Below are 24,621 nucleotides of genomic sequence, written 5' to 3' on the forward strand. Positions count from 1 at the left end.
GTCTAGACAGGGGGGGGGGATATTCCCATCTTCTTTCTTTCTATTGGTTACCTCTCAGAGCTCTCCTAGACAGCTAGCTATCTGTACAAGTTATAACAACCATTCAATGATTGAAACATAAAAAAAACAAAACAAAAGGCTGCAAACAGTCCACTTACGCCCTGTAAACATTCCAACATCCAGAGTTGAGAGGAAGCAACAAGCAAACAAAACGCATATAGGTTCCCGAGTGATACGTCTCTGAACGCCGATTTTTTGTGTACATACATACCCTACCCGATGCCATGTGAGTTGAATAACAAAATCTGAAACAGTTGAGCGAATGCGACGGAAGGAGAATGGTAGCTGAAGGTCTATCTTCGACGCGCAGTTGTTGCATTGACATCCTGACGGACTATCCGTTTTTGATAGTTCAAGATCTCACGGCTTCGACGTTGCTTCGCGCGCTTATACTTGTAATACAACGTGAATATATCCTACCAACATACCAATAAACATTAGCATAGCCCGTTGGACCTTTTAAGAACTGATTCAATTTTCTTCTTCTTTGGAGGGTTACCTTGATCAAAACGAAGAGACAACCACCTAAGATGTTTCGGTGAAATCTTTCCGGAAGTATTCTGCGAAGAAACGGAATCTTGCCGAGCACACCGCCTGCTGCTGCAACCACGCCCGGAAATAACAGCGCTCCAACGACAAGATTGGCAGTTTCTGGTCCCAAAACCAATTCCCTCTCTACCCTCCAGGCTTCTGCCTGATCACCGGCAACAGCACCCTCTTCTCCTTCATCCATATTACCGTTTTCAGCTTCGCCGCCATCTATATCTCGGACTTGTATTTCTAATCCAACGTTATCTTCCTCGGATCCTTGAGTAGAAGTTGTTGGGCCGATCTCTGCCGACCATTTCTTGTCGTATGGTAGCAGATACTTGTTGTAAACACTTTCGTAGATGGCTCTCGCATAAGGCAACAAGGCGAGGGTAACCGCCGGCGAAGGGGGTAAGGACAGGTGTAGCGGCTCATCCCGACAGAAGAAGATGAGAGGAAGGATTGGCAGAGTAGCATCCATCAGCCTTGTCCTGGAAACTATGAGGACCATAGGTAGCATCGGCAAACCTGTTGCAAGGCGCCATGTCCACTCAAAATCACGGCCGTTTGGACCTAGAATTATGGAATTTGCTTCTTTGGTACCGCATATCAAGTATATCGCGTTGACACCTGTAAATCGTTAGTTTCATGATATAAGCCCTAACATTTATTTATTGCAATGGTTTCATACCATATACCGTGCATGTAACGAAGAAGGCTGAGCCAAGACCGGCAAAGATAGCTATCGAATTCGTTTGTCGGACAAGCTTCTCAGCCATCCTGCCCAGGTCAACTATCGCGCTCCTCTCCTGCTTCAATACAATATTTGACTTGCATTGAGGGCACTGTATCGTCTTGCTCATCCTCGAAGGAGTTTTTTCCATATCCGAGATCCAGTTTAACAAACACCCTTCGTGTGCCGTGAGTGCACATTTGCATGGTTTCTTCCAGATACCGTGTGCAGACGGAGAAGCCTCTTCATCCCTTCTTGTTTCGAGGCATATCCAACATTTATCATCTTCGTCATATTCGGGGATGGATGCTTGTCTTTTGAGCGGGATCAATAGACCGGGTTCTTCGGCTGAGCTTTCTTCGTTTATGAGAGTAGAATCTGAGAGCCTGCCGGCATCTGTATCGGATTCAGGGGCTCCGGAATTAGTCCTTCGGGTTCCCGAACGTTGTGCTTGTAGATGCGACATCGTGTGTATGTGGTGTATGTGCGGGTCTGTTCGTCTATGTCTTGAATGTGGGACAGCGCACAGCGAGACTAGCGTTATGTCGGCTGCGATGTGAGGTATGTAAGTAAGCGTGGGGCTATTTTTCGGCGCGTTAACGTGGGAGGTGACCGACTTCGATGATCAGCGTGCGAGGAGGTGTACTGTCTACCGGATGTGAAAGCGTCGTATGTTTTCGTGATAAAAAGGTTGTACACGTTGGCGAGGCCCAGAGCGACTGTGGATGGTTTGTTGGCGATGTTTTCTTGGATTAAGCTTGCCTGCTTGTACTGGGAGGTTGGGGACCTTGTCGCTGATTTGCCGCGGTTGTCAACGACCGCGCTAGCTCATGCAAGGGCAGTCGTCCGATTATATATCCACTGCAACCTTAACCTATTCTTATCTTGACCTCGAACCTTTACCATCGAACCATCCGATATCGAGCTAACACTCGTATAGGCACCAGGCCTGATCAAAGCGATACTAGTCCCCAAGTACATACTCAAAATCGCACCTACGACTTCCCTACGTACCGGGGTGTATGGAGGTATCGACGTTTTCAGTTTAGCTTCGTAGGAAAAACCAGCGATATCATGTTTAGTCCGCCAACCAGCATTCGCAATAGACTCAGACGGAACACAGCAGACCGAGCTCTCAATTGAATCTTCAATAACTTCTAAGACATCATGGCAACCGATCAAGATAATGGAGAAGCTGCAGCAGCTTCTTCAACCGTTACGACGCCATCAAGACCGAAAAGACAAGCTGTTATTCAGCGAAAACCAATTGTCCTAGGCGAATACGGCACAGATTCCGATGAATCGGAAGAATCACGTCGCGAGCGGCGACTTATGATTGAGCTTGATGCTCTCGAGAGCTCCGATAAGTTCCAGCCTCCGAGTCGAGCTAAAGCTACACCAAAAACCAGAAAACCAAAGGCTAAGGCACCGAAGAAAGCTGCCACGAAAGCTGCCACGAAGGCGTCCCCAAAGGCTTCTACGAAGGCCCCTACGAAGGCCTCTGCCAAAGCACCTAAAAAAGTCTCTATAGGGGCCTCTAGAGCATCCGACTCAGAAGAAGGAGATGCGCCAGAGGAGGTTTATGGCGAGGATCCCGATGAAATGTCACTGGATGAAGCGGACCCGGATGAAGATGGAGCATCTGATGATGGAGAAGATGAAGGGATAGGCCCTATGACTCCTACGAAGAAAGGTCGAATTACCAAGCTGAAAAAGCTAAAGGGCATGAATACACCTGTTGCTCTCCACCGACGAATGATTCGACGAATGAAGGATATCTCGTACTGGGGTGATCATGAAGTTGATCCGATGGCCATTAGGAGAAAAGAAATAGCTAGGCCCTTTATCTACGACATATCTGCTCCGGCCCGAGCAAATGTTGGCAAGGTCCTGGATTTCGATCCCGAGAGAGAGGCCCAGGAACTGGCTAAAGGCATCTATATCGAAAGAATGATGCCTTTTCAAAAGTCAATTTTGCTCGATAGGGTTGCAGATGCCGATGAAATCGCGAAGTATTATTGGCAGGTCCCTAAGAAGCCACTATCGCTGCTGCTAGGCCCCTTCACGAGATCCGGGCAACAAAAGAAGTTTCAATTAAATATCCACGAATCAGTCAGCCTAACAGCACCTGACTTATTCCATGGTAAAAACGGATGGGTTATCAACTGCGGCAACGAAATACAGTCTTTGGACTGGGCAACTCAGCAAGACGGTCGCGACAATCAATTCCTCGCGGTAGGGACAAAATTCCAGGAAGCTAAGCCGGCAATCAAGGAATTACCACCAGGTTTTGCACCCTGCGTATGTCCTTCTCAGATTCAAATCTGGCGTATCCCGATCTCGAAACCGAACACCACACCTAAACCCCCTCCGACGCTCGATCACACCCTCCTCACAGACTGGGGTGCTCCAACGGAGATCAAATGGCGTCCAGGAAATGCCCCTGTGAAAAAGGAAGGTATCATCGGCCACTTCATGGCCCTCTTCGAAGATGGCCAAGCCCGTCTCATCGAAGTCAAAGAACACCCCCCATCAACATCTCCTTCAACCGCTCCGGTCTACAAACTCACAGAACCCATGCAAACCCTCTATCTAAACGATACTCTCTTTACAGTGTTTACCTGGATAAACCACCATACCCTTGCATTCGGCTGTGCAAATGGTTCAGTTGCAATCTATGATCTAAACGTAACACTCCCAGGCAAAGAACACCTCCCGAAATCATACCACTACATTGCCGCCAGCTACATCTGCTCAATCTCTTCTTTAGCCCCCAGTTTTCCAGACATGATTGCCACTTACTCTATGGATGGAAGCTTCAACATGCACGATATCCGCGAGCCAGGTATCTCCAATACCCTCTCCCACAGAACCAGAACAGTAGCTATGTCTACACCGATAGCCTGGTGCGAAATGGCCCAATCACTTTGTTACCCGGAAGATCTCTCGGGAGTTTTATGCATGGGAATCCGCAAAGCCAAAAAATCCGGCGGATTCCTCTGCTCTAACAACCCAGGGGATACAATAGCCGCATCAACGGGTTGCGGAACGGGTCTCCATCCATTCCTTCTAAACGGTGGTAGGGACGGGAAAGTCAGGATAGCAAATCTAGTAAGAAAATATTTTTACTCGAAATGTCAGGCTATGCAGCAGGTATGGTTTCAATTGGAGTACGCGCCTACCACGGGGTTGTTCAGAATGTTGGATGGGTTTAAACCGGAGATGGTGGTTCATCGGAATAGAGTTGCAGTTGGCTTGCCGTTCTATACGTATCATACGAATATTACAAAAGTCGGGTGGAATAATAATTTGGGATATGGAACGTGGGCGGCGGCTGGGACCGGAGGTGGGTTTGTGAGGGTGGAAGACGTGTGTTTGGATGTTCATCAAGCTACGCCGGTTATCGGGCAGAATAACCCTACGGTTGGAGAGGACGTTGATAATGGTAATGGTAATGCGGAGTCTGATAATGAGATGGATATGGATTGATACAGGGACTCTATTTATCTATGTATTATAGTCAAAATATATTATTTCTTAGGTCGGAGCGGGCACGGATCACGGGTCACGGGTAATCGAGAGAAACGATCTTGTCAATAACTACTGCATTCAATTCTCTATTTGACATGTATGGGACGCACGAGAGCTGGAGGTAGTAGCATCAGGACTATACCGGAGCAGAGAAAGAATCGACAGGCGCAATTAGCAGAAGCTATCATGATCAATCTTTGATTTGATTTTTTTGAATTCCTTTTTTCTTCTTTTTTTTTGTAGAATTGTGTTTTCATAGTGGGGACAAGTGCGCGCCCTCGAAGGTGTGGGCGGTCTTTTGGCGTCCGGTATAAGTATATATCCCGGATCCCGCGAACCCATGACGCAATGAAGCCCCGTAAACATAAATGATAAAATCAGCACCTCCCCATCTTCCATAGTGAGCAGGACAGCTGCCTCGAATACAAACATCGAAGGCGGTAACTGTAATAATATCCAGTCTATCAGCTCTAGTGCAGCGTCCTATAAGCATATTCACAACCCCCTTTCAGCTTTTTGTCTTTTGACTCTTTCTTTTTGTATATTTCTGACCATATGGTCGATACTTACCTCGAAAACGACAATGAGAGAAACTATAAGGACTGGGAAGGCAACAGAATCGCTAATTTGCAGGGACTGGGTTAAGAAAAAAAAAAAAGAAAGAAAGAAAGAAAAAGAAAGAAAAAAGTCATGGAAGGACGAAATCAAAAAAAAAAAAAACAGAAACGACGAAACCGAACCCATTTTTAGTGTACCTGGATGAAGGAAAGGGGAGAGGGAGAAAAGATACATAAGAACAGAAAATAGTAAACGGGTAAAAAACGAATAAACAAGAGGCAGCTTCTAGTGCGATCTATGGGGAGTTTATATTAATAAAGCACTGATGGCGTGGAAGGGTATTCGATCTAAAAAAATGTTTTTTGGAAGATAAAAGCAAAACTGCAATGAAAACCTGGAGAAGGAAAGGCAAGAAGGGAAAAGGGTATGAACTTGTATTATTAGTTGTTGAGGACAATAAACAGTTCCGTGAAAGATAAAAAAAGGGATGCCTAAAAAAAATACCAGAATTAATATATATGTCAGAGGAGTGCGATGTTGCGTTCGAAGGTGAAGACCGGCGTAAAGAGAACTTGGAGTGAACTGAAACGGGTTGGAGGAGCTTCCTGGATTAGAGATGTTGCGACGGTGTGGCATTATGTTATCACCTTCGCTATACCTATGAACCCTCGTGGTAGACCCTCAGGCGGAACCAGACGCAGAAGAGAATTTCGTCTGTTCCCGTCTAGCAATTGAAAAAGCTTTGGCCTTCTCAAATGACAAGTGAAGATTTCTGAGCCTTCTTTCAACCTCCTCAATTATTTTCGGGTCCCCATGCTGCCTCACTCGCTCGGCGGCAAGTGTCATCTGAGCAAGCTGTGCTGCCAACTTTTCAATTTCCTCCTCGGTGAAGTATTTGCCCTCTTGCGCACCCGTATTTGGTGCCCCTCCTTGCGTTTTATTCTCTTGCGTTATTGCCGACTGTTCAGTTGCTGGGGTATCAACATCGCCCTGATTCTTCGCGTGTTTCTTCTAGGACGACGGAAGGAGGCCAATGTCACCCTTGCCGTTCTCGATCCATTTGGGATCGACCAATGCTGTACGTTCGTTGTAGAGCAGCTTGTAGGCAGTCTTGATAGTACCATCGCTGACACCAGCAACCGCTGAGATCTCTTTTGCACTCTTGGGTTGACGCATAAGATGCGAGATCATGTAGATACACGCAGCAGCGGATGAAATTGGAGATCTCCCAGCAAGTGTTCCTTTTTGAGCGGCACGTTCTGCAAGCTCCTGCGAGATGTAGATCAAGTTGTGCGTAAGACCCAAGTTGTTACAGAAACGGATCATCAGGTCATGTGCCTTAGTCGAGGTAGTTGAAGTGTAACCAGCATTCTCGTTAGCGATGCCACCGCCACTGACGATTTCTGCCACAGTAGCCTCGCCTTGCTGCGAAAAGAATTTCTCGAGGGCCTTGAAGACTCGTCCAATTTCTTTCTTTGGAACTTTGGTGATCGCGAAGATTTCACGGAAGGTACGTGGAACGTTACACTTTCGGCAGGCGATGAAGATGCACCCCGCAATGATAACTTCTTGCGGCTTGCCCTTGAAGGCTTTGGCATCGTCAACAGACTTATAGAGCTGCTTCGCAGTGTCGGCTACGTTCTTCTGGAGGTTAGTAGAATCGCAGAAGGCGCCGATCTCTTTGTAGGCAGCTAGCAAGCTCTTGGTGGACTTGTCGTGCGTGACTTTATTCTGGGCACGATGGAGGTCACGGGCACGTCCGCTTCCACCATCGGAAAAGCTAATACCAGTGTCTAGCTGGTTACCGTTGAGGAGAGGGTTGGCGCTATCACCGACACGAGAGGGATCATCATTGCCCTGGTCGTCGTTCGAGAACGTTCGCCATTCCGATCGGGTGTCAATAGTGCGGTCTCCGAGCACCAAGCCGCACGAGCCACACACTATATCTCCGGACGAGAACTCTTCCACAAGATTTGGAGGGAATTCCTTACAATCCTTGCAAATTACGTGAATGTTCAAGTTCTTTTCGAACGGGCGATCGGCAGCTGGGACCCCGGGTTTGACCATGCCATTATTCTGGACATACGGGGGTGCAATAGCTGACATCATGGTGGGCTTATGTTTTTGTCTAGAGAAATCCCAGACGTTCTTGTTGGAAGGTTGGGTGGGATTGCAACGAAAAAAAGACGATCCTTGCGAGTTGCACGCGTTGGAACTGGCTCAGGTCTTCAGTTTCTGAGAAGTGTCAGCCTTGTTCGTAACAAAACTTCCCTGGCCACCTGAAGCACACATCAAGTGAGTACAGGGTCATAGTACCTTTTAAGATTGCCTTTGTTAGTACTAGGCAAGCGTATTAGAATCTAGAAGAATGGTCGTGATTCGCAGTGCGTGCTAGAATCGCCTCGATCGATGTTGTGAAAAGCGAGGTGGTTTTTTAATTCCCGTGACTTTAGATCTGTGCTACAGAAACCAATGAAGGTGTCCACCAAGCCGTTTTGTTCTTTCTCTCGGGCAATCTATCTGGAACAGATTGAGAGGGGAAAAAAGGCTGAAAACGGGGGAGGTAGAGATAGTACAATCTGAAGAGTGCCGATGTGATAGGACAACAGAGGCGGGAGATCGAGACAAGGAAGGATCCAGACTCGAGGACGTTGCTATTCCGTCGGGAGGCTTTTTTACTGGTTCGAGATGAGTATCAGGACTGCTGCTATCAAAGCGGGGACGATACTCGATGACTTCGGTGGTTGAGACGAAGTTTCGATGGCGATGGTGATAGTGAAGAGTGAGGTGTAGGTGAGATGGTTTGAGGTTCGTGCAGCGATGATACTCGAGGATTATTTGTGGACAGGGGAATGACTAATAATAGCAGACAAATTTTCCGTGTTGCGGCTCTGCCGAATTATTAGTGCTGAAAGCTACGCCTGACATATGCGTAGCTGTGGGAACCAGCATTCGGCTGCAAAATTGTGAGTCCGATGGACGACCGAGTATGTAGTACCAATGCCTGTCGTCAGTTGACCCGCATAACCAACCTCATCTCGACCTTCAACCACCCGCAGGAACGCATCTTCTCCTCTCCTCTCTTCCTCAATACCTTCAACATGTCGTTCGCATTACGGGCTTCGGTATGGTTATTATTCCGGTCTTCAATTGGGTGTCTTGAAACAGTCTGCTAATGTCAATATCTCTCATAGAGGTCTATCCTCCCTCGCGCTTCTGCCGCCCTTCAAAGCCAGACCAGGACATTCGCTGTTTCTGCATCCAGACGATGTTAGTTTACCCTTCCTATAACCTCAATTATGGGGTTTCGTGACAGTGTTCCCGGAAACCGTTGTAATCCCGACATGAACCTCATACTAACCCCGCCACTCTATAGCCGATATCGTCCAGGACCTCTACCTCCGCGAACTCAAAACCTACAAGCCTACTCCTCCAAAGGCTAACGATCACGAAGGCCAAGTCCGTGTCTGGAAGGCCCCAGCTACTGCCAGTACCCCAGATCTCGGTGAAGCTTCCTTGACATCCGATATCTCCGCTTACCAGGCTCAGGTTGTTGAGACTGAGTCTGGTGTTCCGGATGCTGCTGCTGCTGAAGGTGCCGTCCCAGTGAAGAATGCCGATGATTGGTTCGATGAGGAAGCTGCATTTGCAGAGGAGAAGCCAGCACATCACTAAAATACCGAGGCTGTGGTGTGAGATCTTGGTGACTTGATAAGATAAAAGCGGTTTGTACATATTTGAAAAACCAAGGGTGATGGAAGGAGGGGGTAGCTGGCGTGTCAATTGTGTATAATGGCATTTGAAATGTTTCATATCTTAAAAAGAAATTAGAAATTTTATGTGCATGTCTACGTCCCTCTCCGTCCGGTAATACGGAATTAACAGCGCCCCGAGCTTTTATACGGGATATCATTTATCACCATATCAATATCTTGATATTCGTCTAACACAACACTCTAGAGTCATTTCTAGGCTCTACTACTATCTCATTATGAGTTTCATGAGCCAGCCAGCGTATAAGGGCCGGCGGTTCAGATGGTCCCACTAGGAGTGGTTGGGCTTGAGCCTCAGTGCCAAGGATCGATATATAGTGTTCCCGGTCACCCGTAGAACCCTTCCCGATTGGCTAGATTCCTTGGTATACTACAGCTGGGATATCGAGACGTCTGTACAACTGTGCTTCATGAGCTCTAGGTTTGCACAAATATACTACATATTCACCTACTTAAATCTATAAATGCTGCACTAAAAATCACGAAGAATGATTCGCTTCAAAGGCCTATAAAGAGTTCGGAATGATCTTTCATATTATTGGAGTGGTCCATGGTCCGATCGTCTATGCCAACTTCCACTTCATTATGCAAGCAAAAATGCATCAGCTCCATGATCAGCAATAAGTACAATACATGCATACGCCCCATTCGCCCAAGGGAAAATAAAACCCATTTGAAGTATACACACTCAAATTCGAGCCCCCATCAAAATTCCATCCTATAGGCTCGAAGATAAGAACTTTTTTTCATAACAGGACATTACAGAAGGAAAAGGCCACATCATATGAACATTACTACAACAACGCTCCTCAGGAAAACGAGAAAAAGGCAGGGTTTTAATGGCCAGATCTCTTCTTCATGACGGCTCGTCTCTCTGCCTCCTTGGCGGAGTCGTAGACAAGGAACTCATGTAGAGCCTTTCCACCGGGAACCATAGGCAAGACGGGGATCTTCTTGTCTGTGATAACCTCCATCAGGATTGGGCCATCATTGTATTCTAAGAAGGATGTCATGCCAGCTCTAAGCTCCTCGGGTTTTGACACACGGAGGGCTTTGAGTCCCATAGCCTCAGCCAATTTGACGAAATCTGGGTTGCCTTGGTGGGTGTGTCTACAAAAAGTCAGTATTTGAAGTTTCTTCTAGGCTTTTTTGTAAATGGGTGAGGACTTACGCAAATCGATCTTCGTAGAACAGGGACTGCCATTGTGTGACCATACCCTGCTCCTCATTGTTCAGAACAATGATTTTAACGCCAATGTTGTGCTGTGCAGCAGTAGCCAATTCCATAAGGGTCATCTGGAAGCTAGCATCGCCATCGATATCGACAACGACAGCATCAGGCCTTGCAACCTTCGCGCCAATGGCACTAGGTAAACCATATCCCATGGTTCCAAGTCCACCGGAGGTAATCATAGATCTTGGATGTCTCCACCTGAAATGCTGAGCAGTCCACATTTGATGTTGTCCGACACCTGTTGTGATAACAACCTTCTCTTTGTAAGGGGCAGTCAAATTCGATAACTCTTCGATGACAGTCTGAGGGTTCAGCAAGCCGCTGGGGAGATTCCTTTCGTAGTTGAAGGGGAAACGCTTTTTCCAGTCTGCAATTTGAGAAAACCATTCTGGGCGGGATTCAACGGCTTCGAGTTGTGGGAGGAGTAGCTTCAAATTGTCTGCGACGTCGCCCTCAATGGCTTCGTTGGCTTGAACGACTTTGTTGATGTTCTTGGGCATAATTTCAAAATGAACAATACCACCACGGCCTTCAGCTGCCGCAAGTTTGGCTGCAGGGGCAAACTCTAGAGAAAATTTGTTAGTATAATTCCGTGGGTAATTTCTTCATAATATACTTACTGGGGATAGTTCCAGTCACACGATCATCGAACCTAGCACCAAGAGCAAGGATAACATCGGCTTCTTGCATAGCCATGTTGGCATAACCACTACCGTGCATTCCGAGCATGTGTAAGCTTTTCTCGTCCAGCTCATCGAAAGCTCCCAATCCCTGGAGGGTGGTTGTAACAGGAATCTTGGACTTCTCGGCGAGTTCTTTCAGGAGTTCTGGGCCCTCGGGTCTAGCAAGAATACCCTGTCCAGCATAAATGACGGGCTTCTTGGAGATATTGATGAGGCGGGCGACCCTCTTCAAAGAAGATTCAAGTTGCTTCTTCATTTCAGCCTGTAGGGCGAGGGAAGCAGCGGATGGGCACGACGGTAAGGTTGATCGGATTGGGATAGGATTTCTTAGAATTCCTGCAGTGACATCCTTTGGCAAGTCGACGAGAACGGGGCCAGGACGACCGGATGTAGCGATCTCAAACGCTTCATTAATACGTCTTGGAAGCTCAGCGATGTTCTTGACCATGACGTTCCATTTTGTGCATGCTCTGCTAATTCCAACAACATCGGCTTCTTGGAATCCGTCCGTTCCGATAGCGGTGGTGGGTACTTGACCAGTGAAGACGACCAGTGGAGTTCCGTCGCTCAGAGCATCCTGCATTGGGGTGATAACGTTGGTGGCACCAGGTCCGGAAGTGACGAGGACGACGCCCGGCTTGCCAGAAGCTCTAGCGTAACCCTCGGCCATATGACCAGCACCTTGTTCATGTCTAGGGAGAATGAAATCGAAGTGTTTCGAGTTGTAGATGGCATCGAAGACAGGGAGAATGGCTCCACCAGGGTATCCAACTGAGTCATATTGTTAGATTTCAATTCTAATCGTTTCGTTCCAATGTGTTCCTTACAGATATGCTTGACATCATGTCTTAACATCATTTCGTGGAAAACTTCTCCTCCAGTCATGCCAACAAAGCTGTGTGGTGGCAAAACACTGGTTAGCCAACTGTCCATTGAGAAAAGTCAAATCTAGAATAAAAATCTCACGATTCATCGTATTCCGGCTGCTTCTGATCCTGCAGAGGGTGTAATTGATCTGCCTTTGCAGGAGGGGCATCTTGCTGGAAAGAGGGTGAAGGAACAGGTCTCGTGGAGCTGTAGTGAAGCAAAAGAACATCGAATTAGCTGCCAATCCATACCACCAAATTATCAATTGAAAACGAAAAAGTAGAAGAAGAAGCATACGCAGCAGTAGACGTAGTCTGGTTTCTCAATTGTTCATTCTTCTGTGATCGCAGAGACCTGTAAAAAGATACAGCTGGGGCCGGTGTTGTAGTATGGAGGGGTCTTGTGGCAGCTTTTGTAAAAGCCTGCGCCTGGCGAGATAACGCCCTGGTCGCCGAATTGCGAATCATTGTGAAGGTAATGTGAGCTATAAAACGGCGATATTGAAAGTTCTATGCATGCATGTATCAGGAATAGGCGACCAAAGTGTATTCGTAGGGAGGGATCTGATGAGTGGTAATGTTGGTTGTGGTGAGGTTATTAAAATGGAAAAAAGACGTGTGAGAGAGAATATGAGTCTTCACAACTTTGGGATGCGGACTTTTGGCCGGATATAAAAATATTTCTCGATTGGAAGAACCCTTTAATTAATTACCGACGAACTGTTTAACCTAGGTTCTTGGACTATACTACCGCTGCTTCGATTGACTCATTTCTGGCCAGACAATGGCCCGACTCTCGGTGGCCATTTAGCATCCAACTCGTAACAGATTCATGTCGACTGGCGCCAGTCTTTTTTTTTTTTCGACGACGGATTACCACATGGAGCGGTTTTGACAGAAAATTTTACCGAAAGGGTTTTAGCCATACGGCTGGGGCAGGCCATTCAGCCGAGAGTGTGGAGAACAGTTTTACTGCACCTGGCAGGGTTGTTCCGATGTCGCTCCATCACCCAAGCTAGCGCTCCAATTATCAAACGGGAATATCTAATAAGACATGTGCAACCGTGATCTTGATCCTTCACGACGGAGACCTAGATTGTAGATCTCTCGAGCGGCTAGGAACGGGCATGGTTGTCACTGCACTGGGAGTTAAGTTCGTTCGATTCCATATTTGAATGCAATACCTACAATATATCCGCATGTGCAGGCAGGCTTTAGTTTCTACCTACATACGGAATTTAAACCTTATTTTGACCGTAGTCGCGAGTCAGTATAGAGACGGAATATAATTACCAAGTTCATGCAAGGCGCTGCTGATATAGGTTATTTGAAACCTCGCGGTTCGAATGCTTCGTTCCCCCAAGGTGGATTGATATCATGATAACGATTATATTGATTCGATTGGGCCAGAAAAATGTTGGACTTTATAAATAATTAACAATGACTCGTATTTATCTAGTAGATGCAGTACGTATATATATTGTACGGACAGATAAGTGCAGGAGATGTATGTGCAATGAGCATACTATGTGCATACTTTAAAGGAAATATTGGGTTTTGACTAGAGCTCTCGAATCCCTTTATGGCCTGGCGTGAATAAGTGTATGTATAGAAGATTTACCAATACGTAGTAAGGTATGCTAAAGATTAGATACCGGTACATTATTACAGCAGAATGATGTATGGAAATATGTGTTTGCTGTCATTTGCTTTGATTCGATTCGACGTCGCGGGTGGAGTCCCACCGAGGAATTGTAACATGACCGGGATATGACCTCACTAATCAACCGCGTGCGCGGCGGCGGGGTAACTCCGTTAACAAAATCATCCCATATACAGTGCCTGCAGCTTTGGAATCCTGTCCCTGACAATCAACCCAACCGAGCGTTCCTAAATTTCCAAATTACAGGTTTAGTATATTTACCAGATAAAAACCACTAGAAACAATTTGTGGAAATCTGGTCCCATCTTTCCACCGGCTAGCGGGTGTCAACGTTGTCCCTTGACCAAAGAATAGTAGCTGCAGTAGCGAAAAGCGGGACGGAAGAAGCCATGGCGGGGTCAACGGTATATGTGCCAGAGGTAACATCTTTGGATGAGATCTACGCTCCCGAAGCTCTACTTTCGCAGGGGAAACGATGGAACGACCTGGCCACTGAATTCGAGAGACTGTATGGAAAAGCACCCGATTTTATCGCTCGAGCGCCAGGGCGGGTGAACATCATTGGAGAGGTTAGTCTCGATTTCTCGTATCGATACCGGTATTAAACCAAATAAAGGGCTTATTATAGCTAATGCATGCACGCGCATGGTACAAACTTAGCACATCGATTACATGCTCTATGAAGTTATGCCTATGGCCGTTGCAATTGATCTCTTAGTTGCAGTCGCCGCTACCCCTACACCAGAGGGCAAAGAACCGACAGTAGAGATAGCCAATCTGTCCGCTGATAAGTTCCCGTCGAGGGAATTTACCATCCCTCTAGAAGGTGATGTTGAAATAAACAGCGATGATCATCATTGGTCGAATTACTTTAAATGTGGTATCCGAGGCGCCCTCGAGCTCCTTAGAAATGAGGGATGGAATGGAATACCAGCTAGTGTCAAAGTCCTCGTTCACGGGACAATCCCATCAGGCGGCGGTTTATCAAGCAGTGCTGCATTTACTTGCGCAAGTGCATTGGCAGTTTTTACAGCGAATGGGCAGAAAGAGATTGAGAAATCGAAATTAGTCAATCTTGCAATTGTTAGTGAGCGGTTTGTGGGCGTGAATAGCGGAGGGTGAGTGCATTGTCTGCATAATCTCTAACATAGGCGATCACACCACCACCGCCAGCTAGTCTGGGCTTGGCTAGATTTGGGAATAAAACAAACCAGCTAACTACTTCTTTCTTATAGGATGGACCAGACTGCGTCGGTCTTCGGTGGCAAGGACAGTGCACTATACGTGTCATTCGTCCCTGAACTTAAGGCTAAACAGTTCTCGTTTCCCAAATCAGATCCGCCCCTAAGTTTTCTCATCGCTCAAACATATGTTACTTCAGAAAAGAAGGTTACCGCACCAATTCATTATAATTTAAGGGTAGTAGAGACAACTCTAGCGGCGGTTGTTCTCGCGAAGAAGTTAGGACTTGGGTCTTTACCGAGCGACAATGGACCCCTTGGATATTCGTTAAGTGGACTCCAGAAGAAGTATTTCGAGAAACAAGGGACGGTGCCGGGTGTGGTCCAGCAGCTGGAGACCTTGGTTGATATTGTCAAGCAGACACTTACTCAAGAGGAAGGCTATACAAAGGAGGAAATTGCAGAGATACTGGAGACTACCCCGGAGGCCCTTACGGAGAGATATATGACACGTTTTCCAAGTACGAACGTACACCACCCTATTCAACCGTAAAAAGATCTATACTAATATTGTGAGCAATAGTTCGAGCCGAGAGATTTCAGCTAAGATCGAGGGCGACGCACGTTTATTCAGAGTCACTACGGGTGAACAAGTTTGCAGAGCTCATGATGAACGCTCCTGAGAGCGCATCACTGTCGTATCTTGAGGCAATGGGACAATTGATGAATGAATCACAAGATTCCTGCAGAGATCTATTTGACTGCTCATGTCCAGAGCTGGATCTTCTTTGCGATATCGCAAGGAAAGCTGGCAGTGTCGGGAGTCGTTTGACAGGTGCTGGGTGGGGAGGATGCAGTGTACACCTGATACCGGAGGACAAGGTACCTCAGGTTGAAGCGGCACTGAGGGAAAATTACTATAAAAAGAAGTATCCTCAAGCGTTGGACTCAGATGAAGCTTGGAGGGAAGCAGTAGTGGTGTCGAAGCCTGGACAGGGAGCTGTTGTCTATCGAGGGTTTTAATGTGCTCAGATTATTAACTATGACTTGCGCATGCCGCGCAGTGCAGTGCAGCGCAGTACATTGCTTGTGTAACCAGCTTTTGGCTGCATGTGCAACGCAAGTCTGTGCTGTTGCTGTGTGTTATTTTGGAAACCTTTTCTGGTTGGAAGAAGAAATGGAAAATATGTGTGTTATGACTGCAAGGAATGCTGGTTTGAGAAAGTGGGTGAGAGGATATGTAGAAGCACTCTTCCACCCCGGTTCATGAAGCTAAAAGCTTGTATGCCTACGTTGTCGCTGCATTCCATCAGGCTTGAGATATCCTGTTCGACTGTTCGAATTTGATTTGGACTCGAGAAGTTGGTGTGGTTGTGCAAGGACCAGCATGTGGCGCCAACCGTCAGGCTAGCCAGCCGACTTTTAACTTACCAGCTTTGCTGCTGCTGCTGCTGCACACCACTGCGAATTCGAGTTCGAGCTGCGTATGCATGCATGCAGAGGGCCGCCCTTTTAAAGGCCCGCCTCGTTTTCTTTTAGCCGAGTTGACATCAGATCAGTTCCTGACTATCACCATATCGATACAGTAGACCGCATTGCAGCGTAAGTCAAGTAATTAGGTTTGATTTTATATTGGTGTAGTGGTAACTTGTTGCTTGTGATCATTGCAATTAATTGCTGCCTTGCAACTGGAAGTATTCGAATCGGGGTTGAATCGGCCTGGTCTTTGTTTTTCCTGGTTTCCTTGCCCTGTTCTTGTTCCTGTTCTTGTTCTTGTTCTTGTCCTTGTTCTGGATTCTGCCCTGCCCTGCCCTGACGCCTTCTTACTGGACACCTAACCACGACCAACCCGAACTCCAGATCCTTTCATTATTAACCATCCCATTCCCCTCAACCAAAATCTATCGCGACCTTAATTTCTATAGCAGTATAATCCTTCCGAGCAGTCTATTTGTTCTGACGGAGAATTTGTGCCTGTGTCGGACTCTTGACTACCTCCTGCACGTTTCACTCTCGGCTCATTTTCAGGAGAAAGCGTCAACAATATCACCAACAACATCACTAACAACATCACAACGTCATCCCATTCACGTCTTAGCGCGCTTCTAACCTCACCCCAGCACCCATCGTCGCTTTGAGAGCGGCATCAAACTTCTCTTTTCCCATTCTTCATACTTACAACCGGCACGGTGTCGCCCAGTAATTCAATCGCGGAGATGTCGGACACACGTCTTTATCTTGGAAATTTACCTCGGACAGGCAAGTCTCGCTTCCTACACGCTATTCAGGTACCCGCTAGAGGGTTGTCGCATGAGCACATCTAGTGTTCTCAGATGCCTCCGGAACGCGCGGGATACCGGTAGAAAGCCAGCTAGATATAAATTTATATTCTATACTCTATATATATTCGTGAACCTTTGAGACATTGGTTTCGCTAACAATACAGCTGGTTTATCTTTGTCCGTTCGTCTCTACAGCCACTAAGAAAGATGTCGAGGATTTCTTTGTAAAGCATGGTCATGGCACCATCCAGGAAATCAAACTTATGAATGGATTCGGTTTCATTGAATACTCGAATCCTTCTGATGCCCGAGACATAGTTCCTAGTATGTATCATTCCGTCCACTTGTGGTCGATACCCGTAGATAGGCTTGCCATACTGACATCGATTTCTTCTGCAGTCTTCCGTAAGGATGTAACCTCCCCTAGCCGACAATGCACTTCGCCGTGATGCTAAAACTGAACTTATGTTTCTCCTGCAAGACGGCAAGGAGTTCATGGATTCAAGGTTGACCGTCCAGTTCGCACGTGGCCCTCGCCCAACACGCAATGACTTTAACGGACCATCTGGAGATCGTACTCCCCGCCCACGCCGTACACCCTACCGAATGAACATCTCTGGGCTTCCTACGGATACCAGCTGGCAGGTCTGTCTCTCTGTTACACCCAAAACCATTCACCACCTGTTGCAACATGTGTGAGCACTGGATTATCGTCATTCATGCATAAACCCGCCTGAGGTCACTCTGGATTCTTGCTCTTTGTCAGCGGAACGGGAGGATGTGCTGTTTCCGTCGTGTGCAAATCGTATGCGGAGAGCGTTTCGCACGCACCGCGAGGGGATATATATCTGGCTTTTGATATTGGGACTGCCCACCAGCTTGGAGCTTCACATATCGAAACAGCGAAACGCCTTACGAGGTGTATACATCCCGGTAGGCGAAGTAGGAACTTCGCTTGTTGCCATTATCTGGACTGGATAAACAATACGCCTTTTGGTCCCTTCCAACGAAGCAGAAATGTACCCCCCCTTTGGAATTCTGTCTATCTGGAAAGGAGGGGAAAGAAAGCCGAACGTGCCTCTCACCTCCTCCCTGCTGCCTGCTTGCCTGTTGATTCTCCTCGGTCCTGGCTGGATTGTTCCGTCTTTACTGCAGCCGCTGCTGTGGCCTGGAACAGATATTTTGCACAAGAGGGAGAAATTGAAACCCAAAGTTGCTTTGCCATCAACAGCATCTCTGCCTGCATACACACTGAAAACATTCTGGATCTTATGGACGCCACTTATACGAATATCTTACAATGTAGGATCTGAAAGACTTTGCTAGAAAGTCCGGAGTCGACGTCGTCTTCAGCGAGGTTTCGCGTAACCGCGACGGATCAGGGTGTGTCTTCTTTCCCCCGTTCGGCCTAGAAAGGTGGCAATATACTAATTCGAAGATCATAGAATCGTTGAATTCGAGACTGCTGATGACCTTAGGATAGCCATCAACAAGCTGGACAACTACGACTTCAAGGGAGGCAGGGTCTCCTGTACATCCGATGTAGGTTGAAACTGTTCGACAACCCCAAAGCGACATAAAATGTTAATTGCGAAATATCACCATGAAATAGCAACAAGCAAGGAATTCCAGAGGACGTTCTCGATCTCCACCACCAGCGGGCAGGCGTAATGGCTACTCTCCTCGTGAGGGTCGAGGATACTCACCAGGACGAAGGGGAGGCTATTCCCCACACCGAGGAGGCGACCGTGGCTATTCACCAAGAGGCAGAGGCTATTCCCCACCACGTGGAAACGACAACCGAGGAGGTGACCGAGGGTTCCGTGAGCGATCACCCTATGGAGGTGGCGGCCGTGAAGAACGTCGCGGAGGCGGAGGAGACTACCGTAATGATCGCCGCATCACCCCTCCTTATGATAGACGTTCTCCTGACGGTTATGGGCGGTCAGGCGGTAGATACGATGAACAGCGTGGAGGAAGTGGAGGTGGTGGGAGGTACGACGAGCCTCCAAGAAGGTATGATGATGATAAGCGCGGTGGGTATGGAGGTAATGAATATGGGGGACCACCTCCTAGAGGTGGCGGTGGTGGACGCTCCCCGCCACGTTACAGAGATGATTACGATCGTAGTCAAAGGTCTGGCGGTGGCGGCGGCGGCGGCCGGTATTAGGTATGATTCTGCAATACTACTACACAATTCTTGTGTTCTTTGGTATACAAAATATATTGATCCTAGGGACACAGAGATACCCAATGCTCAACAGCCTCCCCAACCCTAGATTGCATGGAGAGGAACATGTGCAAGAGCAATCGCACGGACCGGTAGCCGGGTGGCTTTCAGAAGACGACCTCGGGACCCGACCAAGACGCAAGAGTCGTCGTAAATCTGCGAAATTATAACGTCCATCTCATAACTAAGAATGACAAACGACAAAAAAAAGAAACCCAGAACCCCAAACATGATTCGAGACCCTTTTAACCCCCCTGATATTCACTCCGACTCACCCTACGACGATGATGCGTAATTCACGTATGCGTACTGCAGTGCATCACATAAACTGCATGTCTTTGCTTTATTAACATTCAACTGCACTATTCCTTCTGTACCCCAAGCTTCGCTGTAAATTATCTTACGCGCGGAGCACAGCATGTTCCATCCTGTTTTCTTTACCTGTATAGTAGCGGATTGCTTCCTTATGCATCTAATTGCGCCCTGAAATCATGACACGAATGATTAACCATAGCTTTATATTAAGTGAAGAGAACATGCATCCGCATATCCCCGCCCCGTAGCTTATTTTTATTTCTTTTTCTATATATATTTTTTTATTTCGGGGCTATCAAGCTCGATGCCTCCCAATTCCGATGCGAAGGCAATATAAAGCGTATAGGCCTGCCCTGAAGCTCTGGCCCCTAATCGTTAAACGACGTCGCAGCTGTCAGGTCCCCCCATTAATATTAGCCGTTTGTGTTGCGCGTCCACTTAGTCCTCTCCGCTGCCGCAAGCTCCCAATGACGACGGCCATTCAACCCCCATATCCCACCAAATAGCCCTTCGAAGAGCATCCCACGAAACCACCATAAACACCCCCATCACCCCTCCTCCTTCCTCCGCGCCACGACAACATCCTCCCCCGTAGACCCTTATCGCCCGTCTTACTCGTCCCGTACCCAAATATATCCTCTCCGAACCATGTCGTCGACTGCGCTAGGACTGCAATCCGAAGAGGCCCGTCTCCTCGAAGAAGCTCGCGCGGTGGTTAAGCAGCAAACACGCTTGATGCTGAAATGTCTGGAAACACCGGGAAAGCTCATGGATGCGCTGAAGTGCAGGTGCGCACTTTCCCTATACCCTTCAAGCAGTACCTTAAAGCTTGAACACTCTGGGAAACTCTGTACTGATGGCTGTTCTGTTGGATTTTGAATTATAGCTCGACATTGGTATCGGAACTCCGAACGAGCAGTTTAGGTCCCAAAATGTACTACGAGCTCTACATGGATGTTTTTGATGCGCTTCGGCACTTGTCGGCATTTTTGAGAGAGAGCCATCCTGTGAACCATTTGGCGGATCTGTACGAGCTAGTGCAGTATGCAGGTATGGAGATCCTTATCTTGTCGCTCTATAGCTATATGCGATACTTGAGGGCTACGTAGAAAGCTAATGGAGCTTTGACTTCAAGGGAATATTATTCCGCGGTTGTACCTGATGATTACAGTCGGAACGGTCTACATGAGCATCGAAGATGCGCCGGTGAAAGAGATTATGAAGGATATGATGGAAATGAGCAGGGGTGTTCAGCATCCTATTCGGTATTTGAATCTACAGAGCTACGAGCCGATGTGTGAGATTGCGAGACTAATACTGATTGAAACAGTGGTCTATTTCTGCGATATTACCTTTCAGGACAGGCGAGGGAACATCTACCTACCGGGCTTGGAGATGGGTATGATTTGGCTTTGTACTAGATTGACATTTGAGGAATAGGAGCTAACATATGGGAATTGATTAGGCCGGAAGGAAACCTCACCGATTCGATATCATTCGTTCTCAACAACTTCGTGGAGATGAACAAGCTATGGGTCAGATTACAGCACCAAGGGCATTCTAGGGAACGAGAAAAGAGATCGCAGGAGCGAAAGGAGCTACAATTACTTGTCGGAAGCAATTTGGTCAGACTGAGCCAATTGGTCGATTTGGAGGCGTATAAGAAGACAATTCTAGCGCCTTTATTAGAGCAGGTTGTGCAGTGTCGAGACAAGCTGGCACAAGAGTATCTCTTGGAGGGTAGGTGTAAACTTGCTTCGAAACACAGCCTGTTCCTAGCTAACGTGACGACTCGGGTAGTTATAATACAAGTCTTCCCGGACGAATTCCACTTGCACACACTCAACGAATTCCTATCTGCGACGGCGAAATTGAACCCAGATGTCAACATCAAATCGATCATTATCGCGTTAATGGATCGGTTATCGACTTATGCGGCTAGGGATGCAAACTCGGAGTCTTCTGACGATCGAAAGGCCAAAGAAGTGGCTGCTGTTGAAGCATTGGTAGAAAAGCTCAAGCTGGAAAAGGATAATAAACCAGAACCAGTTCCAGTGCCTGCGCCTGCAGCGGATGTCGCCCCTCCGGATACGGAAAGCGATTCTAAACCTGCTGATGGAGCGGATAGCCCGAGCCCCAAGGAGGACGGGGCTGAAGAAGCACCAAAAGAGGTAACAGCAGACGGAGAAGATGAAGAAGGGCCGATATTATCAAGGATAAAACTCTACGAGATTTTCTATGCCCAAGTGGTAAACTTGGCAAATGCACAAATGCTCCCAATACAGGATATCACGGCTTTGTTGGTATCCTTAGCCAACCTTGCATTGAACATTTACCCCGAGAACCTTGAGTACGTCGACCAGGTTCTCGAGTATACCCACCAGAAGGTCAAGGAGCTATCGAGTTCGGCAGACCTTCATCTTCTTGCTACCCAGCAGAATATTCTCGGGGTTCTACTTGCACCTCTGGGTTCTTATGTCTCTTTGTTTACCGTTCTTGCGCTGCCAAACTACATTCCCTTGCTTCAAGCACAATCATACCAAACGAGGCGTGCTGTTGCTTCATCGGTAACCAAAACCATCCTCTCTAGCTCAGTCAAAATTTCGACAGAAGAGCATGTTCGAGGTGTCCTCGACCTCGTTCAAGTCCTAATCAAGGAAGCGGCCCCTCAACAAGCAATATACCCTGGAACCCAGCAGCGACGGCTCCGAGAAACGGACAGCGAGGAAGTTGTCGAGGAGCAAGGCTGGCTTGCACGGTTGGTCCATGTCATCCAAAGTGACGATAACGACGTTCAGTACAAGCTTCTCCAGGCCACCCAGAAAGCTTTTGCAGAAGGTGGTGATAGAGTCAAGTATACTACCCCAGCGCTGATAACTGCCTGTGTCAAGCTCGCACGAAGACTCAAAACTAGAGAACACTTTGACGACGAATGGCAGTCCAAGAGTCAGTCGCTATACAAATTTGCGCATCAGATGCTAAGTAGCCTATACACCCGCGTCAACTGCGCAGATCTTTGCCTTAGGCTTTTCGTCATGTGCGGCCAAATTGCAGACCAAGGTAGCAGTTTCGAGGAAGCAGCCTACGAATTCTTTGCACAAGCGTTTACTATATATGAAGAAGCGATATCAGACTCTAGAGCTCAATTCCAAGCTGTCTGCGTCATTTCGGGGGCCCTGCATTCGACGAGGAACTTTTCCAAGGAGAATTATGATACACTGATTACCAAGTGCGCATTACATGGATCAAAGTTGCTGAAGAAACCGGATCAGTGCCGTGCCGTTTATTTGGCAAGTCATTTGTGGTGGGCTGTTGAGATTCCAGCAAGAGAGGAAGAGGACGGAAAGACAGTAAGTGGCCATCCTATAGTAACGATGTCATTTTTTAGAACGGAGCTAATTATATTTACAGCTTTACCGAGATGGAAAGCGTGTTCTGGAGTGCTTGCAGCGAGCGCTCAGAGTCGCAGATGCTTGCATGGATGCTGCCGTATCGATCGAGCTTTTTGTCGAAATTCTGAATCGATATGTGTATTACTTCGACCAGCAGAACGAAGCAGTAAGTACAAATCAACAAAAATCTTTTACTGGGAACATCATGCTTATAGTGGATTACAGGTCACTGTCAGATATATCAACGGTCTCATCGAGTTGATTCATTCAAATTTGGCCAATAACTCTGACTCGGCGGCGAACGAGAGCCCAAAGGCTCATTTTGAGCGAACTTTGGAGTACATCTCGTCAAGGGATTACGAAGGGGTCATCACCGACATGAAGGGTTGAACTTGCCATTGAATCTACATATCCTTTGCTTACCTAGGTATTTGGCTAGTTGGGAACTTTTTTATGGTGAATTGTCTATATTACATACTATTTACATCAAACTTAAAGTATAATGTCATCTAATCCGCACCCCTTCAGATCCACTCCTTTTGCTTCTTCTTTTTTCGGACATTGTGCCTTTTCGTTTGCCGAAGAAAAAAAATCTGATTTCATGGCTGTTGCATCGTCCATCGGCTTTCGCATGGCTTTTTCATTTCATACCCCTTTCCGATCCTTCTTGCACATACGCATATGCACAGCTTTTTGTTGAACAATGTAGAATACCGTTTGTTTTTGATTTTTTTTTTTATTCTCCTTCGAAAGAATGGCTTATGCCAATTATCGTAACCGTCAAAGACACCAAGACTCCTAATCTCGTCGTTCGACGGCCCACTACCTCTTCTTAACAACCTTATCCTTCGGCCTCTTCCACTCCTCGTTGAATCCACCTCTAGGGGGTGTATCCGTGGGAATTCTCATTTCCCTTGGGAAAGTACCCACACCTTTCTTATCTGTCGCAATCCTGAATAATCGTTCATCGCACCTCTTCAATTCCTCACAGGCATCGTGGATCTTATTATATTGTCTTTCGAGTTCTAATTCCCTTTCTGCCTTCTGTTTGTGTTTGAAAAGCAGCCAGGCTTGTTGGATTGTCCAATGGCGAAGGTTACGCATATACGACCATTTGAAGGGACGGTTGCCGACTGGATGGGCGAGGGCGTAATCGATCATTTCTGTGGGAGAGAGAGAGTGGAGGTTTGTTAGTTTGGTGTGGGGTTTAAGGCTGGATGGGGGTTATTATGGGAGCTGTGACGTACGAATTTTGACATCCTTTTGGTCGCCTTTCTTCTTCTTTTTGGCGTATGAGCGGGATTGGATGGAAGGGAGGAGGGATTGGACTGCATTGTGGATGGTGGGGCGAGAGTGGGTGAGGGATGGTAGTCTTGAGAAGAGGATTGAGCGGTGGAAAGGTGATATCGACATTTTTTGAGGGGCGTGGCGAGCGCCGTGGAGGTCGAACTAGACGGGGAAGACCTTGTGGTGAATTCGTGAATCTGGATGTGGAATATGGTTATGAATATGGATGTTGAAGTTTTGAGGTTTTAGCTTTTGACATGGATTTGGGATTCCGATTCTTTGCGGCTCTGCGGTTCTGTTGATGC

The 24,621-nt window shown here is 47.2% G+C and overlaps 9 protein-coding genes across 9 annotated transcripts; 5 read left to right on the plus strand and 4 right to left on the minus strand.

The window, feature by feature from the left end:
- Positions 1 to 353: 353 nt before the first annotated feature.
- AOL_s00004g279 (uncharacterized protein) lies at positions 354 to 1,787 on the minus strand (the record flags this gene model as incomplete). Its single annotated transcript, XM_011118929.1, has 3 exons — positions 354 to 476; positions 560 to 1,218; positions 1,280 to 1,787. The coding sequence occupies 3 exons, from the start codon at positions 1,785 to 1,787 to the stop codon at positions 354 to 356; spliced, it is 1,290 nt and encodes a 429-aa protein (XP_011117231.1).
- A 701-nt stretch (positions 1,788 to 2,488) lies between these two features.
- On the plus strand, positions 2,489 to 4,810 carry AOL_s00004g280 (uncharacterized protein; the record flags this gene model as incomplete). The annotated part of the gene is made up of 1 exon (XM_011118930.1): positions 2,489 to 4,810. One exon carries the CDS (start codon positions 2,489 to 2,491, stop codon positions 4,808 to 4,810), a length of 2,322 nt encoding a protein of 773 aa, XP_011117232.1.
- Positions 4,811 to 6,091: 1,281 nt separating this feature from the next.
- Positions 6,092 to 7,519, minus strand: AOL_s00004g281 (uncharacterized protein; the record flags this gene model as incomplete). Its single annotated transcript, XM_011118931.1, has 2 exons — positions 6,092 to 6,381; positions 6,451 to 7,519. 2 exons carry the CDS (start codon positions 7,517 to 7,519, stop codon positions 6,092 to 6,094), a joined length of 1,359 nt encoding a protein of 452 aa, XP_011117233.1.
- Positions 7,520 to 8,511: 992 nt separating this feature from the next.
- AOL_s00004g282 (uncharacterized protein) lies at positions 8,512 to 9,085 on the plus strand (the record flags this gene model as incomplete). Its single annotated transcript, XM_011118932.1, has 3 exons — positions 8,512 to 8,535; positions 8,605 to 8,680; positions 8,787 to 9,085. The coding sequence occupies 3 exons, from the start codon at positions 8,512 to 8,514 to the stop codon at positions 9,083 to 9,085; spliced, it is 399 nt and encodes a 132-aa protein (XP_011117234.1).
- A 934-nt stretch (positions 9,086 to 10,019) lies between these two features.
- Positions 10,020 to 12,434, minus strand: AOL_s00004g283 (uncharacterized protein; the record flags this gene model as incomplete). Its single annotated transcript, XM_011118933.1, has 6 exons — positions 10,020 to 10,293; positions 10,355 to 10,982; positions 11,038 to 11,871; positions 11,928 to 11,995; positions 12,067 to 12,174; positions 12,265 to 12,434. 6 exons carry the CDS (start codon positions 12,432 to 12,434, stop codon positions 10,020 to 10,022), a joined length of 2,082 nt encoding a protein of 693 aa, XP_011117235.1.
- A 1,584-nt stretch (positions 12,435 to 14,018) lies between these two features.
- AOL_s00004g284 (uncharacterized protein) lies at positions 14,019 to 15,833 on the plus strand (the record flags this gene model as incomplete). The annotated part of the gene is made up of 4 exons (XM_011118934.1): positions 14,019 to 14,198; positions 14,290 to 14,747; positions 14,865 to 15,331; positions 15,394 to 15,833. 4 exons carry the CDS (start codon positions 14,019 to 14,021, stop codon positions 15,831 to 15,833), a joined length of 1,545 nt encoding a protein of 514 aa, XP_011117236.1.
- Positions 15,834 to 17,026: 1,193 nt separating this feature from the next.
- Positions 17,027 to 19,262, plus strand: AOL_s00004g285 (uncharacterized protein; the record flags this gene model as incomplete). Its single annotated transcript, XM_011118935.1, has 7 exons — positions 17,027 to 17,098; positions 17,257 to 17,416; positions 17,492 to 17,497; positions 17,574 to 17,737; positions 18,399 to 18,475; positions 18,538 to 18,634; positions 18,705 to 19,262. 7 exons carry the CDS (start codon positions 17,027 to 17,029, stop codon positions 19,260 to 19,262), a joined length of 1,134 nt encoding a protein of 377 aa, XP_011117237.1.
- Positions 19,263 to 20,285: 1,023 nt separating this feature from the next.
- AOL_s00004g286 (uncharacterized protein) lies at positions 20,286 to 23,419 on the plus strand (the record flags this gene model as incomplete). Its single annotated transcript, XM_011118936.1, has 8 exons — positions 20,286 to 20,425; positions 20,524 to 20,687; positions 20,773 to 20,902; positions 20,968 to 21,036; positions 21,103 to 21,377; positions 21,438 to 22,987; positions 23,049 to 23,195; positions 23,255 to 23,419. The coding sequence occupies 8 exons, from the start codon at positions 20,286 to 20,288 to the stop codon at positions 23,417 to 23,419; spliced, it is 2,640 nt and encodes an 879-aa protein (XP_011117238.1).
- A 432-nt stretch (positions 23,420 to 23,851) lies between these two features.
- Positions 23,852 to 24,442, minus strand: AOL_s00004g287 (uncharacterized protein; the record flags this gene model as incomplete). The annotated part of the gene is made up of 2 exons (XM_011118937.1): positions 23,852 to 24,192; positions 24,277 to 24,442. The coding sequence occupies 2 exons, from the start codon at positions 24,440 to 24,442 to the stop codon at positions 23,852 to 23,854; spliced, it is 507 nt and encodes a 168-aa protein (XP_011117239.1).
- Positions 24,443 to 24,621: the final 179 nt, after the last annotated feature.

Source organism: Orbilia oligospora, assembly GCF_000225545.1.
Source record: "Orbilia oligospora ATCC 24927 unplaced genomic scaffold scaffold00004, whole genome shotgun sequence".
Lineage (NCBI taxonomy): Eukaryota > Fungi > Ascomycota > Orbiliomycetes > Orbiliales > Orbiliaceae > Orbilia > Orbilia oligospora.